Source organism: Symphalangus syndactylus, chromosome 12 (assembly GCF_028878055.3).
Source record: "Symphalangus syndactylus isolate Jambi chromosome 12, NHGRI_mSymSyn1-v2.1_pri, whole genome shotgun sequence".
NCBI classification, from domain to species: domain Eukaryota; kingdom Metazoa; phylum Chordata; class Mammalia; order Primates; family Hylobatidae; genus Symphalangus; species Symphalangus syndactylus.
The window spans coordinates 124,912,777-124,931,473 of NC_072441.2; the positions used below are offsets into that span (position 1 = coordinate 124,912,777).

The 18,697-nt window shown below is 36.1% G+C and overlaps 1 protein-coding gene across 8 annotated transcripts in view; it reads left to right on the forward strand.

Moving 5' to 3' along the window:
* Positions 1–18,697, forward strand: part of CEP350 (centrosomal protein 350) — a 171,538-nt gene that overhangs the window by 135,429 nt on the left and 17,412 nt on the right. For all 8 annotated transcript variants that reach the window (XM_055255030.2, XM_055255031.2, XM_055255036.2 and 5 more), the window contains 6 exons: positions 3,330–3,474; positions 6,818–6,978; positions 10,398–10,537; positions 13,448–13,530; positions 15,372–17,374; positions 18,288–18,695. In XM_055255030.2, coding sequence (XP_055111005.1) covers positions 3,330–3,474; positions 6,818–6,978; positions 10,398–10,537; positions 13,448–13,530; positions 15,372–17,374; positions 18,288–18,695 — 2,940 coding nt within the window. The remainder of the gene's footprint in view (positions 1–3,329; positions 3,475–6,817; positions 6,979–10,397; positions 10,538–13,447; positions 13,531–15,371; positions 17,375–18,287; positions 18,696–18,697) is intronic.

Here is an 18,697-nt window from a genome sequence, read left to right on the forward strand (position 1 = left end):
ACAGTATTATAAATATTTAGTATACTGTGGTATACTAAAGTATACACAGATGTTGTTAAAGCCTCTTTATGTTTAAAAAAAGATCTGCCCAAATTCAGAATGGAATATTCTTTGTCGGAGCCTTCCATTTTTATTGTGATAGAAAGAATTAATTTTATTTCCCCATTGATAAGTCAATCAGGTTCATTTGTGTTACAGCACCTAGAAGATCTAGAAGAAAAACATGTTTTATTCATTGAAGAGCCTATTCAATATTATGTTAAAAAATATTTCAATGTCCTTGTGCACATACTTGAAATCAGCATTTTTAGGTTATTAAAGGCTTTTAATAATTACGTTAGTGGTTTCTTATTTATTATATGATAATATTAGACTTATATAGATAATTTACTTGTAGCATTATCTATTATTTTGTAAATTTCTACCTTCTAGGAATTTACAACCAAACTGCCTTTATACAATCTTAAAAGTTTATTAGCTCTTATAAATCAATTAGATTCTACCTAGCATCATTATTGATGAGGCTCGGAATAGCCACAAACTGATTGGCTATTAAAAATTGGAGCTTTTCCTATTCAACATAGTGCTGGAAGTTCTGGCCAGAGCAATCAGGCAGGAGAAGGAAATAAAGGGTATTCAATTAGGAAAAGAGGAAGTCAAACTGTCCCTGTTTGCAGATGACATGATTGTATATCTAGAAAACCCCATTGTGTCAGCCCAAAATCTCCTTAAGCTGATTAGCAACTTCAGCAAAGTCTCAGGATACAAAATCAATGTACAAAAATCACAAGCATTCTTGTACACCAATCACAGACAAACAGAGAGCCAAATCATGAGTGAACTCCCATTCACAATTGCTTCAAAGAGAATAAAATACCTAGGAATCCAACTTACAAGGGATGTGAAGGACCTCTTCAAGGAGAACTACAAACCACTGCTCAATGAAATAAAAGAGGATACAAACAAATGGAAGAACATTCCATGCTCATGGGTTGGAAGAATCAATATCGTGAAAATGGCCATACTGCCCAAGGTAATTTATAGATTCAATGCCATCCCCATCAAGCTACCAATGACTTTCTTCACAGAATTGGAAAAAACTACTTTAAAGTTCATATGGAACCAAAAAAGAGCCCGCATCGCCAAGTCAATCCTAAGCCAAAAGAACAAAGCTGGAGGCATCACGCTACCTGACTTTAAACTATACTACAAGGCTACAGTAACCAAAACAGCATGGTACTGGTACCACAACAGAGACATAGATCAATGGAACAGAACAGAGCCCTCAGAAATGATGCCGCATAGCTACAACTATCTGATCTTTGACAAACCTGACAAAAACAAGAAATGGGGAAAGGATTCCCTATTTAATAAATGGTGCTGGGAAAACTGGCTAGCCATATGTAGAAAGCTGCAACTGGATCCCTTCCTTACACCTTATACAAAAATTAATTCAAGATGGATTAAAGACTTATATGTTAGACCTAAAACCATTAAAATCCTACAAGAAAACCTAGGCAATACCATTCAGGACATAGGCGTGGGCAAGGACTTCATGTCTAAAACACCAAAAGCAATGGCAACAAAAGCCAAAATCGACAAATGGGATCTCATTAAACTAAAGAGCTTCTGCACAGCAAAAGAAACTATCATCAGAGTGAACAGGCAACCTACACAATGGGAGAAAATTTTTGCAACCTACTCATCTGACAAAGGGCTAATATCCAGAATCTACAATGAACTCAAACACATTTACAAGAAAAAAACAAACAACCCCATCAAAAAGTGGGCAGAGGACATGAACAGACACTTCTCAAAAGAAGACATTTATGCAGCCAAAAAACACATGAAGAAATGCTCCTCATCACTGGCCATCAGAGAAATGCAAATCAAAACCACAGTGAGATACCATCTCACACCAGTTAGAATGGCCATCATTAAAAAATCAGGAAACAACAGGTGCTGGAGAGGATGTGGAGAAACAGGAACACTTTTACACTGTTGGTGGGACTGTAAACTAGTTCAACCATTGTGGAAGTCAGTGTGGCGATTCCTCAGGGATCTAGAACTAGAAATACCATTTGACCCAGCCATCCCATTACTGGGTATATACCCAAAGGACTATAAATCATGCTGCTATAAAGACACATGCACACGTATGTTTATTGCGGCACTATTCACAATAGCAAAGAGTTGGAACCAACCCAAATGTCCAACAACGATAGACTGGATTAAGAAAATGTGGCACATATACACCGTGGAATACTATGCAGCCATAAAAAATGATGAGTTCGTGTCCTTTGTAGGGACATGGATGAAACTGGAAAACATCATTCTCAGTAAACTATCGCAAGGACAAAAAACCAAACACCGCATGTTCTCACTCATAGGTGGGAATTGAACAATGAGAACTCATGGACACAGGAAGGGGAACATCACGCTCCGGGGACTGTTGTGGGGTGGGGGGAGGGGGGAGGGACAGCATTAGGAGATACACCTAATGCTAAATGACGAGTTAATGGGTGCAGGAAATCAACATGGCACATGGATACATATGTAACAAACCTGCACATTGTGCACATGTACCCTAAAACCCTAAAGTATAATAAAAAAAAAAAAAAAATTGGAGCTTTTTTCACAAGAAAATATATCAAGGAAATCAAAACTAGTATATCTTAAAGTGGTTTTTATAATAAATGCTAATATTTATTAAGTGTTTGTTTACGAAGTACTTACCAAGTGCCTTACGTGGATTATCTCATTTAACCCTCGCAAGAATCCTATAAGGTAGATACTGTTCTGATCCTCAAGCTAGGAAATTTGCCCAAAGTCACAGGGATAGAAAGTGATAGTAGCTAGCAATCAAATCAGGCATCTCACTTCCACCTGATGTCAGGATAGAAATTTTGTCTTTTGTTCTCTTGTGGGCAAATTTCTTATGCTCTGTTTCTTCCCTTCCTCTCTCCTTTCTGTAAAAGTAGTACATACTGAGTATTTTTAAAATTAAAAGAATGGGGGCGGGGGGTAAGTATCACTGACACAATAATCACTTCTAATTTATTGTAAAACTTTTTAAAAGCATGCCCTTTTATAATTTTTTTCTATGCCTTCAAAAAAAATGAGGTCTTATCCTTTTTATAATTTGTAACCTTTTTTTAAAAATCAGCTTTCCCAGGTTGAATAATTTGTAAACTTTTTTCACTTATGTCTTAACAGTTATCTTAAATTATTTGTAAATATGATCTTTATATGGCTAGTATGTCAAATTTTAAATAGAATTTTACAATTATATCACAAAATAGTTTCCATTTGGTTTTCTGTTTGAACAGTCACTTCCCAAAAGCTGCACATCTGTGTCAAAGCAGGATTCTAGCAAAGGAAGTCACAGGACTGGAGGACAATGTCACCTGCCTATCAAGTCCCATCAGCACTGTTGTAGTTGGTCAGATGAGTCATTATCTATGACACAGTCAGGTAAGACTAATCATGAGGAGTTTTTATTTGTGTTGTATTTGAACAGCCTCTACTCTAAAAGGCTTCAAGGAGTTTGTTGACCTTAGGAAGCATATGTAGACAGACAGTGGTGAGTTTATGTAGGATTGTGAAGAAGATTAATACCATATTGAATATTGCCATATTGAATATATCAAGTTAGGCATATTCAGTGTATTGCTTTTTTTGTTGTTTTTTAAGATGGAGTCTCACTGTGTCACTCAGGCTGGAGTGCAGTGGTGCGATCCTGGCTCACTGCAACCTCCGCCTCCCAGGGTCAAGCGATTCTCCTGCCTCAGCCTCCCGAGAAGCTGGGATTACAGGCACCCGCCACCATGCCCGGCTAATTTTTGTATTCTTTTTTTTTTTAGTAGAGACGAGGTTTCACCACGTTGGCCAGGCTGGTCTCAAACTTCTGACCTCAAGTGATCCGCCCATCTCGGCCTCCCAAAGTGGTGGGATTACAGGCGTGAGCCACTGCACCCGGCCCACTGTACTGCTTTTTGAATTCAGTTTTAGTTTTGAGAGTAAACATTTAGTAAAGGAAACATGAAAAATGTTATTCTTTGGTTTTTTTTTGGTAATTGATTATGGGTTGTACCCTTTTGTTTTCCATGTGTCAGACAATTATAAATCATGGAATTTTCCTACACCCAGATTTACAGCTCTTCTTTCTTCTTTGAGTAACTATATAATGTTTCAAAGAATAGATGTACCATAATTTATTTAACTGTTTCCCTAGTGATGGCTATTTAGATTTTCTTAAATATTTCACAATTGCAAATAAAGCTACAATAAGCATCTTCATGTAAATATTTACACACACATATATATGCAGTCATGCATCACTTCACATCCAGGATATGCTCTGAGAAATGTGTCATTAAGCAATTTCATCATTATATGAACTTCATAGAATGAACTTAGACAAACCTAGATTGTGTAGCCTTACTGCACTCTCAGGCCGTGTGGTATAGCCTCTTGCTCCTAGGCTGTAATACCTGTACAGTATATTACTATACTGAATACTATATGCAATTGTAACACAATGTTAAGTATTTGTATATCTAAACTTAGAAAAGGTGTAGTAAAAATATTATGACTCGTATGTGTTATATCATATATCATTTATATGTGTGTTTATCATATATGATAAAAATTCTTTTTGTATATTTCAGTGTGGAATAGATTCTTAGGAATAGAATAATTGAGTCAGGCCAGTTGAAGAATGTTGTCTCATATTTCTCTGTGGAAATTTACTAATGTTTTTATATATTTGCTTTTATGTACGTTGGTGAAAAATTACTTCCAAGAAATTAACATGTCAGTAGACATAAACTTGAATACTTGGAAACATGGGTTCTTATCCTGGATCTCTTACTTACCGGTGACTTTCTTCAAGTTTCTTTGCCAATACTGGATTATCTTTTTCATTTGTTAGCAATGGAATAATGTTTCAACCATCCTTGCATGAGTTATGCACCAAGGATTAATAATAATATTTGTAAGATACTGTTTTATTGGTGACACTTATTTAAGTAAGAATAAATGGTTTTAGAAAAGTAGCTCTGAGGTTTCTAAACTACAGATTCACTACCTATTCAAAATGACATTTATATTCAGTATTTGTAGAAGTGGTAGATATTAATGTAGTAGAGTTATAATGCCTTTACTTAAATGATGGGAGAGTTTATCAACCAAGCTAATATAATCAGTGTGTCAAATAATCACAAACTCCCGCCTCAGCCTCCTGAGTAGCTGGGACTACAGGCGCATGCTCCCACACCTGGCTAATTTTTGTATTTTTGGTAGAGATGGGGTTTTGCCATGCTGCCCAGGGTAGTCTCGAACTCCTGACCTCAAGCAGTCTGCCTACCTTGGCCTACCAAAGTGCTGGGATTATAGGCATGAGCCAGTGCGCCCGGCCTGCATTTGGTTTCTTTAGTACTTAAAAACATAAACATTTTCCAAGGTCTTTCATCTAAAAACCCCAGGTTTTTCACCACCTGCTATTAAATCTTCAACCATAGATGGTAAATATATTTTTTATTGAAAATCACTGCTGGCATATACAATTTTTTAAAATATTAATTTAAAATAGTTATTTTGGGGGCAAAATTGAAACTAAGCCTGTAAGAGTGTAGTGGTCTACAAAATCTTATCAAAATAATAATAATTTTGGAAGCACATAAGTAAATATTGAGCCTTGCCTGTGCTAAGGACTCAGTATGATGCCACCACTAATATAAAACAAGCCTAACTTTCCTAGTATGTCTTAACTCAGTGTCATAGAAGTGACAGGATCTCAGATTTTATTATTTCTTATTCAGACATTTAGATCACACTATTAAAAAGACTGTAATCTTTTTGCATTTAAATAACTTCCATAACTAGCTCTTACGCAGTTTAACCTGAAGTAACTGATAAAATCCTGGTTTTTGATGTGATGTTAAGTCTGAGTCTTAAGATTTGTGTATGATATTATTTCTGTTGTAAGACTATTAAATGTCTCACTCAACATTAGTATATGGAAATGACACCATTGTGTGATTGAGGGAGGTGTGAGGAACAGTAATTTTTATACTATGTAATTTCCATGTGTAGTGAAATAAGCAGTGTCTTTAAATGATACCTGTTTGTTTTCATAGCATGTGTATGACACATTATAATGAAATATCTTTTTCATGTTGTTGCTATGAGTAGACGTCTTGTGTATGTGAACTGTTGGAAAGAAAAGATTTAACTAGCTTCATTTCAGTTATTTTAAATATTTTGAGAGCTTTCAAAGAAAGATTACAGCAGAGTCTATTTCTTTATAATTTCTCTCTTTTTAATGTGGTATTAAGTCATCAGGTAATGAATCACAAGCAATTTGAAGTGGTAAAACTCTAGTTTGATTTTAATATGACTTAAAAACTATTAAATTATGTATTAATAACTAAGGCAAAAGACAGTTAAATGTGATTATCTTGTCACCAGAAGTAATTTCTTGCAGAATATCCAAATTTCATCAATCTAAAAATTTCTCAACTTCCAGCTGCATGTCTTACCAAGACATCAAGATTTATTTATAATTTCAAGTAGTACAATTAGAAAGTAAAAATAAATAGGAAGAACCAAGCCAAAAATAAAGTGTGTGTGGCGGGCGGGGGGCAGATTATAGGGATGCATTTTAGTAATAAATTTTTTTCAGAAGCTCATATTTTAATTATTAGATTGGCTTTATTTAAATAGAATATTACATTACAGCTTTTTATTAGTAGTTACTGAGTTAACATTATGCTTAAATCAAAATTATAAATAAAAGGTTTTGTATCTCTTTCAGAAACTACATCTGACCAGAGTGATATTGAAGGTAGGATCAGAGCTCTGAAGGATGAGTTGCGGAAAAGAAAATCAGTTGTGAACCAGCTGAAGAAGGAACAGAAAAAAAGACAAAAGGAGAGACTGAAAGCCCAAGAAGCCAGTCTGATCAAGCAGTTAGAGGTTAGACATAGGAAGCAAGGGGTTTAATATCAAGGCTAATGTGTACGTGATGTCTAAAATGTTTTTAATGTTGTTAATAAAGTAATGGATTAGGATTCTTTATTATTAGTGTGGTGCCACATTTTATTCTCTTAAAAAAAATCTGAGGGTATCTAAGGACATTCTTGCTTAAAACATTAAATTTTATTTTATTTATTTATTTTTTTTTTGAGATGGAGTCTCGCTCTGTCGCCCAGGCTGGAGTGCAGTGGCGCGATCTCTGCTCACTGCAAGATCCGCCCCCTGGGTTCACACCATTCTCCTGCCTCAGCCCCCTGAGTAGCTGGGACTACAGGCGCCCGCCACTACACCCAAGCTAATTTTTTGTATATTTAGTAGAGACGGGGTTTCACTGTGTTAGCCAGGATGGTCTCGATCTCCTGACCCCATGATCCGCCCCCGCCGGCCTCCCAAAGTGCTAGGATTACAGGCATGAGCCACTGTGCCCAGCCAAAACATTAAATTTTAAATTTAAATATTAAAATGACAAGTATTAAAATAAATATGAAAATTGGCTCCACATATAGTGGTGTGTTCCTGAAGTCCCAGATACTCAGGAGGCTGAGGCAGGAGAATTGCTTGAAGCCAGGAGTTTGAGGCTGTAGTGCACCATGATTGCACCTGTGAATAGCCACTGCACTCCAGCCTGGGCAACATAGCAAGACCTCCACCTCTAAAAAATAAATATTAAAGTATTAGATTTTTTTTTCTAAATAAGAAAGATTAGGCCTTTGAAAGAAAGATTGGTGTCTATACCCTCGTAAGCAGAGAACTATTAGATAAATAATTTTAGCTTTTGGAATTGTTGCTGCTTCCCTTCCCCCTTTCCTCTTTCCTCTTCCTTCCCTCTTCCCTGTCCCCTTTTTTTCTCCTTTTCTTTCCTCCTTCCCCTTCCCCTCTCCCCTTTCCCCTTCCCTTCCCCTTTCCCCTTCCCTTCCCCTTTCCCCTTCCCTTCCCTTCCCTTATTTCACAGAATGGTGTTTCATGCCACACAACCTATTAAATAGTACAACTCTTTGTACTGTTTGAATAGCTTCTAAATGATAACTCTTAACTTGAATTTTCCCCCAAGCTGTAGCAGCCTTCCTGATTCTGTCCCAGACTGGGAACCTGGTTTTGATGTCTTCCTTATTCTGTTCTTTCCTGTCCATTCAGTCACTAGTTCTCATGGATTCTTCTATAAAGTTTCTTGTTTGTCCCTTTCCATTCCTACTGCTTCCAGGCTAGCTGGGGCCCTTATGACCTCTTGCCTCTACTGTCTGCGTAGTCTCTTAGATGTTCTGCCTCACACTGCTTTTCTATTACACACATTCTGCTTCTCTATTACACACATTCTGTTTCTCTATTACACACATTCTGCCAGCCTGGTGTTCCTAGAACATGACATTCATTGTAGAATCAGACTGAATCTCCTACTCATTGCAAGAATCCCTTCTCATCTCATCACCAGAGAACATCATTCAACATCTACCTGAACACTTCCAGTAATAGGAATTTTCAAAATTTCAAGCTAATTGGTTTCCTTGTTAGACTCTAAGTGCTCTAAGTATTAGAAGAGCTCTTTGTTGTATTTAGCCAAAATTTCTGTCCTTTTAATTTCCACCCATTGGTCCTTGTTGTGTAACAGCAAACACACGCTTCTCCTACTGTTATTAATTTAATCATCAAATATTCAAATGCCTATTTATGTGCCAGGAGCTCAGCTAATTACACATATTTTCGTTTAATCCTCACAACAAGGTGTGAGTATTATTATCCCTGTTTTACAGATAAGGAAACTGAGTTTCAGTGAGATTAATGATTTATCCAAGGATACACAGCTCATAAATGGTGAAGCTAGGATTTTAATCTAGCTCTAATTTTAGATTCTGTGCCTTTACCATTGTATTGTCTTCCACACAGAAAATAGGCCTGTTAATAGATCTGGAGAAAATAAACATTTAAACAGGTATACAATACAGAGATGGAATAGGGATTGTAACTTGCACAATGGTTAGAGTAGGAAAAGTGATTAAGATACAATGACCATACTGGGGAGTTCATGCTGGAAAGAAGTGGAAACAAAATTTAAAAATACAGATTATATTCAGGACCTTAGAAGTCAAACTGATGAGTTTGGATTTCATCTTATATGTCAACTGATGAGGAGTCATCGAAGTAACTATGGGAGATAAAGTACTATTAGAATGAATAGTATTGCTCAAAAATGTTCCTTAATAGCTATGTCAGTCAGAAAAGAGCCCTCTAGAGAGTGCCATACGATCCATCTCTTCCAGCATTCTACTTAATGGCGTAAACAAAGACAAAAGAAAATTCTGTATTTAACTTTTAAAATTACAGTATATGAGATATACATATATATATATAATACATAGCAGTTCATATGAAAATCTATTGGATTTTATTTGATCACAGATTTAATAAATGGACTGCACTCATGTATAGCTTTCAGATCCTAGTAGTCATAGTCCTCATATATACCTACTGAGCTAGAACACCTAGCTGTGGTGTAGGTTTAATACCAGGAGTTACTTTAACAAAATGTTGACAATTCAGATGAAGGTAACATGGATAATGAGAGTTGTAAAAGTGGTGATTTCAGCCCAGATTTTAGGGATCCGTAGCAGTTGACAAGCATCCATCCATCCATTAGTTCATTTTATAAATATTTATTGATAGGCTACTTTGGACCAGCCATTGTGAATAGGACATTGCATACCAGACATACAGTGTTGAACAAAACGCTAGTCTGAAATAGTGAGAGCTGTAAAAGTAAGAACTTCAGCCCGGAAAACTAAGGAATGATATATTAGATGGAGGAATCCCCTTATATTTCATACAAATTATAAATTAGTAAAGTTTTGTTTACAGAATGGGTAATAACCAGGAAACTTTTTTTTTGTAATTCTTAACTATCATACTGTCAACTATACCTTTCTCTTTTCATAATTTGTATCCCTAAGTACTTAGCCCATAAGAAACTTACTGCTATTGAAACTCAGAACAGAATGGCTAACTTCTTAAAAATACCATGAAAGTAATAGTACACTCTTTAGAGAATACAGTCAAAGAAGTTTTTTAATGTGGCAAGGTATGAATTATTGCTTCACAGTATTAAACTTCTGTAGATTCGCAATGTCGTTTCTTAATTGATACTGGAATTACAATTATATATCTTGCTTATATATAGATTATTTTGAGAAGGATGTACAAATAACTATAGAGTTCTGGAGAATGATGCTGAGGGGGGCAGGGAGGGAGATTTTTATATTACATCTTCTTTACTGTTTGAGCATTTTACCTTAAAATATAATATTTTATAATTTAAAATAAGTTTTAAAAATTCTGCCTAGTGACTCTTCTGGTTTTTCTAAACTTAGTCATATGATGAATTTATTAAGAAAACTGAAGCCGAGCTTAGCCAAGATTTGGAAACATCACCAACAGCCAAGCCTCAGATTAAAACACTCTCCTCAGCTTCTGAAAAACCCAAGATCAAACCCCTCACACCACTACACAGGTAGACATTTTTGATAACTTGTCTCTATTCTTCCTTGTTTGAAAAAGGAATAAGGGAATATTTTCAGTAGAAGTTACCTTTTAAGTAACTGAAATTATAGAAGTAAAAATGTTATTTTCTATTTTTAGTGTCAGTAAATTAAAATTGTTATGTATTACAATTAAAAATTATATGTATAAGGTATTGATTTTAAAATACATTTTTAATCCTGCAGTCTGATGGGTACAATGAAAATGGTACTTTCCAACATTGCTAGTAGTAGCATAAGTTGATGTGGACCTTTGAAAAAAACAGTTTGGCTATGTTTCAAAAGTCAAAAATAAGTCTGTAACCTTTGACCCAGTAATCCTATTTCTGGAAGTCTAAATTGAGAAAATGTGGGGTATTGAAAATCTGTATTTGTATGAATATATTTATCATAACATTCTTTATATTCTTTATATTCATAAAACATTGGAAACAATTTTTATGTCCAAAAATGGATGAATAGCTCAGTAAATGACAGTTCTCTGCAAGCGATGTAATAGTATGCAGTCAGTAAGCAATTTTCTTAATTAAGCTACTGAAGGATTTTAACCAGAGAGTGACACAGTCATATTTGTGTTTACAGAGATCTTTCTGACCACAATATAGAGGAAAGATAGAAAAGAGTAAGCTTAGAAGCAGGAAGAAAAAGAGTCTAAGCCAGACCTCAAGTAAGCAGTAGTAAGAAGAATAGAAAACAGGAGACATATTTTAGGATAGTGAAGGATTAAAAAGTAGATACAGAAGATACTAAGTTGCAACATTAGAATATATAATATTGTGTATTAGGAAGTCAGGTTATCATATTTAAATTCTGAACAAAAAGTAAAGGTTAGACAGATCAGTTCAATTGAGAAATAGGGGTCATTTCAGAAAGAACGTTATTCATGAATGACTAAAAGCAAAAAAAAAAATAAACATTGGCATATCATAGAAGCTGAACATAATAGGATATTGCTGGAGTTAGCAGAAGGAAAAATAAAAGCCAAATAGTGAAAACCTTGTACTCATTTATTCTTAGCAGTTTGTGTTTTACCTTTTAGAAAATGCGGAGCCTTTGAAGGTTTCTTTAAAAAGTATTTGGGGACATTTTTGTTAGAGAGGTATGGCAGGCTCATTACAATTAATTTAGCATTACCTAAATTTGAATCCTGGCTCCAGTTCTAGCTGGTTCTGTAACTGTGGGCAAGTTATTTAACCCCTCTGTGCTTCAGTTTTTTAATAGGGATTTATAAAGGTAATAATAATAATACCTGATTAATACACTTGTTATGAGAGTTAAAAGACTTAATAGGGCTTAGGACACAGTAAGCATTGTGGATTAGCTGCTGCTATTATTATTATTATTGTTACTATTTTTAGGGAAGCAGTAAAAAGAAAAAAGTTTAAATCATATCATACACAACTATCCCACAATAGCAAATGTCAACAATTAGATATGTTTCCTTCCAGGACTTTTTATGCTCAGATTTTGTGTGTGTGTTTTTGTTACATATATATTTTTCCATTATATTATGAAGTGTACATTTTAATTTCTACATGATATGCTATTGAATGGCTTTGTAATTTTCTTAATTAAGCTACTGAAGGATTTTAACCAGAGAGTGACACAGTCATATTTGTGTTTACAGAGATCTTTCTGACCACAATATAGAGGAAAGATAGAAAAGAGTAAGCTTAGAAGCAGGAAGAAAAAGAGTCTAAGCCAGACCTCAAGTAAGCAGTAGTAAGAAGAATAGAAAACAGGAGACATATTTTAGGATAGTGAAGGATTAAAAAGTAGACTTGAGCCGGGCACGGTGGCTCATGCCTGTAATCCCAGCACTTTGGGAGACTGAGGCAGGTGGATTACAAGTCAGGAGTTCGAGACTAGCCTGACCAACATGGCGAAACCCCATCTCTGCTAAAAATACAAAAATTAGCTGGGCGTGGTGGTACGTGACTGTAACCCCAGCTACTCAGGAGGCTGAGGCAGGAGAATTGCTTGAACCCAGGAGGTGGAGGTTGCAGTGAGCCGAGATCACGCCATTGCACCCCAGCCTGGGCAACAGAGCAAGACTCCGTCTCAAAAAAAAAAAAAAAAAAAAAAAAAAAGTAGACTTGACTAGTTAAAGTGCTAGATGGGGTAGCAAGTCTAAGATGACTCCCAGGTTTCTCTTAGGTAGTTGATTGGGTCAAGTTTTCATTAATTTAAATGGAAAAGGTGGTTTTCTGTGGGAGGCTTATGATTTTGGTTTTAAGTGTTAATTTTAAGTGCCTGTTGTTTAAGTGAAACTGTGAGGAAAGTTATCAGGGTTAGAAATATGAGGAAGATAAGCACATATATAGTGGTTGAAGCCATAAATCACCCAGAGGAGATAGCATTCAGAGAGAATAAATGGGAGCCAGGTACTCAAGATGATAAAATAGCAACATTTTAGGGCATTGTAAAAAGGTAGGAAGTGAAAGCCAAGTATTACAGTTTAACAAATGAAGTCAAGAAAATAGAGTGAATGTAGCCTCTTCTGTTATCTATAAAGAATAAGAGAGGACAGTAATATGGGGTGGTTTGAGCAAATAGCTTTGAACAAATAAGAGAGAGACGACTTTTCTTCCTGCAGACAGGAGGAAAGGCAGTTAGGATGGCTGTGAATATAGATGAACTTGTAGGTAAAAGTTTGAAGGTAAAGTTCATGCCTGATGGCCTCTGTTTTTGTCATCTAGTGACAAAGGCAAGGTCATCTAGTGAGAGTGATGTGAGTTAGAAGTAGGCTTGATGAAAGTGGCATAGATTGACATACCTACTATAGAGAAGAGGAAAGAAGCAGTTGTCTAAGAATGTCTGCTTTTTGTTACCAGTTATTATAGTAATATATTTATTTCTGCTCATTGATTTTTACACATCAGATCTGAAACGGCAAAGAATTGGAAATCACTAACAGAGTCAGAACGTTCCAGAGGATCCCTGGAGTCTATTGCTGAACATGTTGGTATGTAACTAGAAAAAATAATTAACTTGTAGCTACATAGTCTAAGGATTTATGCAAAGGTCTACAAAGTTCTACCTCTATAGCTTTTTTATTAAAAAGTGAATTTCTTAAATGGATTATTTAACATTTTAAAGTTACTTTTATATTTTAAAGTGATTTATTGGCTATGTGTAAATTATATGAATCCTTTTTGTTTGTTTTGGTTTTTTGGTTGTTTTTTTTTTTTGTTCGAGACAGAGTCTCACTCTGTCACCCAAGCTGGAGTGCAGTGGCATGATCATAGCTTACTACTGCAGCCTTGACCCCCTGGGCTCAAGCAATCCTCCCATCCTAGCCTCCCAAGTAGCCAGGACCAGGATCACAGGCGCATGCCACCACATCCAGCTCATCTTTTTTTTTTTTTTTTTTTTTTTTTAAAGAGATGGGTGTCTCACCGTTGTTGCCCAGGCTGGTCTCGAACTCTTGGACTCAAGCAGTCCTCCCACCTCAGCCTGGTTGAACATTACCGGCACTTCAGCCAAAGTGCTGAGATTATAGGCATGAGCCACCACACTCAGCTGAATCAGTCTTTATTGTCCAAAATTTATGAGAAAAACCAAAGCATAAAGATTAAATAGCTGAGTATATCATCAGCATCTCTAAATTTCCCCTAACCAGATTTTTAATCTGGTTATATATATTTTCAGCCTAACTATTTCTTAGGTAAATAGCTGTATACATTTTTCAGTTCAACCAAAAGGAAGTTAATTATTGAAAATAAAATGTAGGCTAGGCGCAGCGGCTCACGCCTATAATCCCCACACTTTGAAAGGCTGAAGTAGGCAGATCACTTGAGCTCAGGAGTTTGAGATCAGCCTGGGCAATATGGTGAAACTCCATCTCTACAAAAAATACAGAGTTAGCTGGGCATGGTGGTACACACCTATAGTCCCAGCTATTTGCGGGGCTGAGGCAGGAAGATCACTTATACCCAAGAAGTTGCGTCTACAGTGAGTTGTGATCAGCCACTGCACTCCAGCTTGGGTGACAAAGTGAGGTACTATCTCAAAAAAATAAAATAAAATGTAATTCAGTGAGAAAATAAAACTGAGGCGCAAAAAAACATCAGTGACAAAATAGAGATTTGGCCAGGCACAGTGGCTCATGCCTATAATCCCAGGTACTTAGGAGGCTGAGGCTAAGGATTGCTTGAGCCCAGGTTCAAGGCAACAGGGAGCTGTGACCACAGCACTCCAGCTTAGGTGACAGAGCAGATTCTTGCTCTTACAAAAAAAAAAAAAAAAGAGATTTGAATTTAAAACTTTTAACTCTTGGTTTTTTAGCTCATTATATTGTACTTTGGTCATATTTTGCAAGTTTAGCTCTTAAAGTGCTATATTTGCAGAAATAGTTGATCTATTTTCTTTTTAATTCAAGAGCTTAGTTGAAGCTCCTAGGAAAATGTATTCTTTTAGAAGTATATATGGAAGTCTGTTTCTCCTTCACTAGTTTCCTGTTTGAAAAATGTTTGTAATAACCATCATACAATTCTATTTTTGCATGATTTGAGGATGAATGTGCAAAGCAATGGCTCCATCAACTTAGATACATTTTTCTTCACTTTATAAGTTGAGACAATGCTTAAGAAATTATTCCAAACTTTAGAATTTTCAGTAATTTTACATGTTGATACAGATGATATTCTCTTAAAAGAAAAACTTATAAAGTAGCCAAAACAGGTCATATTTATTGACTAGAGGGTTTTTTTTCACTAAAATTTGGCTTTTCTCTAAACTTTGGTTCACAAAATTGAAAGACTGTGATTAAATAATTTTGATGTGGTGATTTGTTTTTTCTTTAAGATGCCTCACTGTCAGGTTCTGAGAGATCAGTATCAGAAAGGTCTTTATCTGCATATGCAAAGAGAGTAAATGAATGGGACAGTCGAACAGAAGATTTTCAGACCCCATCTCCAGTTCTCAGATCATCAAGGAAAATCAGGGGAGAATCTGGAGATTCTCTAGAAAATGTACCTGCATTACATCTTCTCAAAGAATTAAATGCCACTAGTAGAATTCTTGATGTGTCGGATGGCAAGGTTGAAGAATCTAGTAAAAAATCAGAAATACAAGAAATAGAGTATACAAAATTGAAGAAGAGTAAGATTGAAGATGCCTTTTCTAAAGAAGGTAAATCTGATGTCTTACTGAAATTAGTCCTAGAACAGGGAGATTCACCTGAAATTTTTTCAAAGAAAGATCTTCCTTTAGATTCTGAAAATGTTCAGAAAGACCTAGTTGGTTTAGCTATTGAAAATCTCCATAAAAGTGAGGAAATGTTGAAAGAGAGAGAGTCAGATCAAGATATGAATCATAGTCCAAACATCCAATCAGGAAAAGACATTCATGAACAAAAGAACACAAAGGAAAAAGATTTGTCTTGGTCAGAACATCTTTTTGCTCCTAAAGAGATACCATACTCTGAAGATTTTGAAGTGTCTTCTTTCAAGAAAGAAATTTCAGCTGAATTGTACAAAGATGATTTTGAGGTGTCATCTTTGCTGTCACTCAGGAAAGACTGTCAGTCTTGCAGAGATAAGCCACAGCCAATGAGGAGCTCTACAAGTGGAGCCACTAGCCTTGATAGTAATGAGGAAATCAGTGAGTGCCTAAGTGAGAAAAGCCTTTCTATCCATAGCAATGTTCATTCTGACAGGCTGTTGGAACTCAAGTCCCCTACTGAGCTGATGAAAAGTAAGGAGCGCAGTGATGTGGAGCATGAACAGCAAGTTACTGAATCCCCTTCCTTGGCTTCAGTTCCTACTGCAGATGAGTTATTTGATTTCCACATTGGTGATAGGGTGTTGATTGGAAATGTTCAGCCAGGAATTCTTCGATTCAAAGGTGAGACTAGTTTTGCTAAAGGATTTTGGGCCGGAGTGGAGTTAGATAAACCAGAAGGAAATAACAATGGAACATATGATGGCATTGCATATTTTGAGTGCAAAGAAAAGCATGGTATTTTTGCTCCTCCTCAAAAAATATCTCACATTCCAGAAAACTTTGATGACTATGTAGACATTAATGAAGATGAAGACTCTTACTCAGATGAACAATATCAGTACTATAATCAAGAGCAAAATGATACAGAGGGTCCAAAAGACAGAGAAAAGGATGTCAGTGAATATTTTTATGAGAAATCCCTACCTAGTGTGAATGATACAGAAGCCTCAGTTAATAGAAATAGAAGCCTTAAAATAGAAACAGACAATGTACAGGACATTTCTGGGGTACTTGAAACCCGTGTTCACCAGCAGTCTTCAGTGGATTCACAAATTTCTTCAAAGGAAAACAAAGACCTCATTTCTGATGCCACAGAAAAGGTTTCCATTGCTGCAGAAGATGATACTTTGGACAATACCTTTTCCGAAGAATTGCAGAAGCAACGGCAGTTTACAGAAGAGGAAGACAACCTATATGCTGAAGCTTCAGAAAAGCTTTCTACACCACTTCTGGATCTTTTAACAAGAGAAAAAAACCAACTGGAAGCCCAACTGAAGTCGTCACTAAATGAGGAAAAAAAGTCAAAACAACAACTGGAAACAATCAGCTTACTGACAGACAGTTTACTAAAAGTCTTTGTAAAGGACACAGTCAATCAACTACAACAAATCAAAAAAACCAGGGATGAGAAAATCCAGCTTAGCAATCAGGAGCTTCTTGGTGATGACCAAAAGAAAGTAACACCCCAAGACCTATCCCAAAATGTTGAGGAACAGTCACCAAGTGTTTCAGGTTGCTTCTTAAGGTCTGAATTGGAAGATGAAAAAGAAGAGATTTCCTCTCCAGATATGTGTCCCAGACCGGTGAGTATTTTGTCTAGAAAAAGTATCAGTATACCTTTTGACACTTTTAACAAGGCAACTTACCTTGCCTATATAGTACATTTTAATTCTGTGACTCCTGATAGGTTTTTTTTTTTTTCCCTTGACGTATTGTTTATTAGAGAAGGATCACTGTACTGGTTTTTAAAGGCCTTGTAGCTGTTTTTCCTGGCTGAAGTGTAATTGTCCTCTATTATGTCATGAGTAGTCAATATAGGGTTGTCACAAGCACTGGCAGGTTTTGGGGAACTAAAACATCCATTTAAACTGCTGAGTTGACAACCCCTGTACTGTCCACAGATTACATCTCCTTCCAGATTCACTGAACAAATTCGTTCCATGGAGCTTTCCAGTGGCTCACCACCCAATTCTTTTTTGCCTGTGAAATTGTTTACATATCTACTCAGTCATGGTTGGCCTGCAGAGGTTAACAGTTGTGATGTTGATTCTGGTAAAATGAAATAGATCCACTATGACATGCACTCAGACCATCAGCTTGTTTATGTTGCCCACGGACAGTTGAGCAAAAGTAATGACTTTGAGTAACTTGAGCCAGATGGTCACCAGAGGTGAGAAATTTTATATCCCATTTCCATATCCCATAGACAGACAGTTCTTTAGAAACAGAATAATGATAATACAAAAAGTGGGGAGAGCCCTAATCAATAAACATTTTATAAAAATTCAGTTATATGCAATTATATAAGTAGAATTGAGGGAACAGGATAACTTTTTCTTAGATTGTTTATTAGTAGCCACCATATTGTTTTTTATTCTGCATACTTACAGAGGAATATTAGATATATAAATAATACATTTACTCTATCTTTATTAAAAAAACAAATGATATGAGGTCCCTAAATGGTGCTCTGTTTTAATGGTTCCATTTCTATAGGAGAGCCCAGTATTTGGTGCCAGTGGGCAGGAAGAACTTGCTAAGAGACTTGCTGAACTTGAGCTCAGCCGGGAGTTCCTGAGCGCATTAGGAGATGATCAAGACTGGTTTGATGAAGACTTTGGTTTGAGCTCTTCTCACAAGATCCAAAAAAATAAGGTAGAAGAAACCATTGTACCTCTAATGGCAGAACCTAAAAGAGTAACCCAACAACCATGTGAAACATTATTGGCAGTCCCCCATACTGCAGAAGAAGTAGAGATTCTTGTACATAATGCAGCAGAAGAACTTTGGAAATGGAAAGAATTAGGCCATGATCTTCATAGCATCAGTATTCCTACAAAACTGCTTGGCTGTGCCAGTAAAGGTCTAGATATAGAAAGCACTAGTAAAAGGGTCTACAAACAGGT